The sequence below is a fragment of the Wasmannia auropunctata genome, unplaced genomic scaffold, assembly GCF_000956235.1.
Source record: "Wasmannia auropunctata unplaced genomic scaffold, wasmannia.A_1.0 LD336092.1, whole genome shotgun sequence".
Lineage (NCBI taxonomy): Eukaryota > Metazoa > Arthropoda > Insecta > Hymenoptera > Formicidae > Wasmannia > Wasmannia auropunctata.
This window is the reverse complement of record NW_012026798.1, coordinates 122,092-122,810: the sequence shown is the minus strand read 5'-3', so window position 1 is coordinate 122,810 and position 719 is coordinate 122,092. Positions and strand designations below refer to the sequence as shown.

General features: G+C 41.3%; 1 protein-coding gene across 1 annotated transcript in view; it reads left to right on the top strand.

The window, feature by feature from the left end:
• The window catches only part of LOC105463045, a 16,726-nt gene that overhangs the window by 7,819 nt on the left and 8,188 nt on the right, over positions 1-719 (top strand). Inside the window, exon 3 of the mRNA XM_011710062.1 lies at positions 461-670. Coding sequence (XP_011708364.1) covers positions 461-670 — 210 coding nt within the window. The remainder of the gene's footprint in view (positions 1-460; positions 671-719) is intronic.

Below are 719 nucleotides of genomic sequence, written 5' to 3'. Positions count from 1 at the left end.
TATCCCCTGTGTGCCTTGTCGACTCAGTTGACTTTAATACCGAATCGTATTAAGTAGTTAATAATTATCAATCCGTGTCGATTAATTATTCGTCGATTGAAAACTCAGTCGAGGGAAGAAACACGCGCAATATTTACTAACCCACGACGATTTACTGACACACGAGGCGTTCACTCGACGATAACAAGCAGTCGACTGACTTTGTTGGTTACGTTTGCAGCGCTGTCGAAATGCGAACATGTGATTAGTTGAAATATCACAATCAGAGCACGGCTAAGTTCTAAGGCTTTAACCGATACAAGTATTTGATTATTTTTTAAATAATTTCATACTAAAAAGGAGACAAGTGACAATACTACGGGAAAAGAAAAATCGCAACCAACGAAGAAGATCCGCTATTATAACTGCAGTGAATTCGGGCACATAGGTCGAGATTGTCGGCAGGCAAAACGTGAACCAGGTTCCTGCTTCGATTGCGGCAAGGCGGACCATCAAATCAAGGATTGTCCACAGAGAGCTAAGAAGAACACAACTAAGGAGAAAACACGAGATACGACGAGAGAAGCACCGAAGACAGAGGCGAAGCAAATTAGAATTATAGAGGAACAGATTTTCAGAGACTTGCGATATAAACTCAAAAGTGTCGAGCTAACGTTAGAACTGACTTTGCGTACGTTGTTAGATTCGGGCAGTCCGATTAGCTTCATAAAAGAATCCTT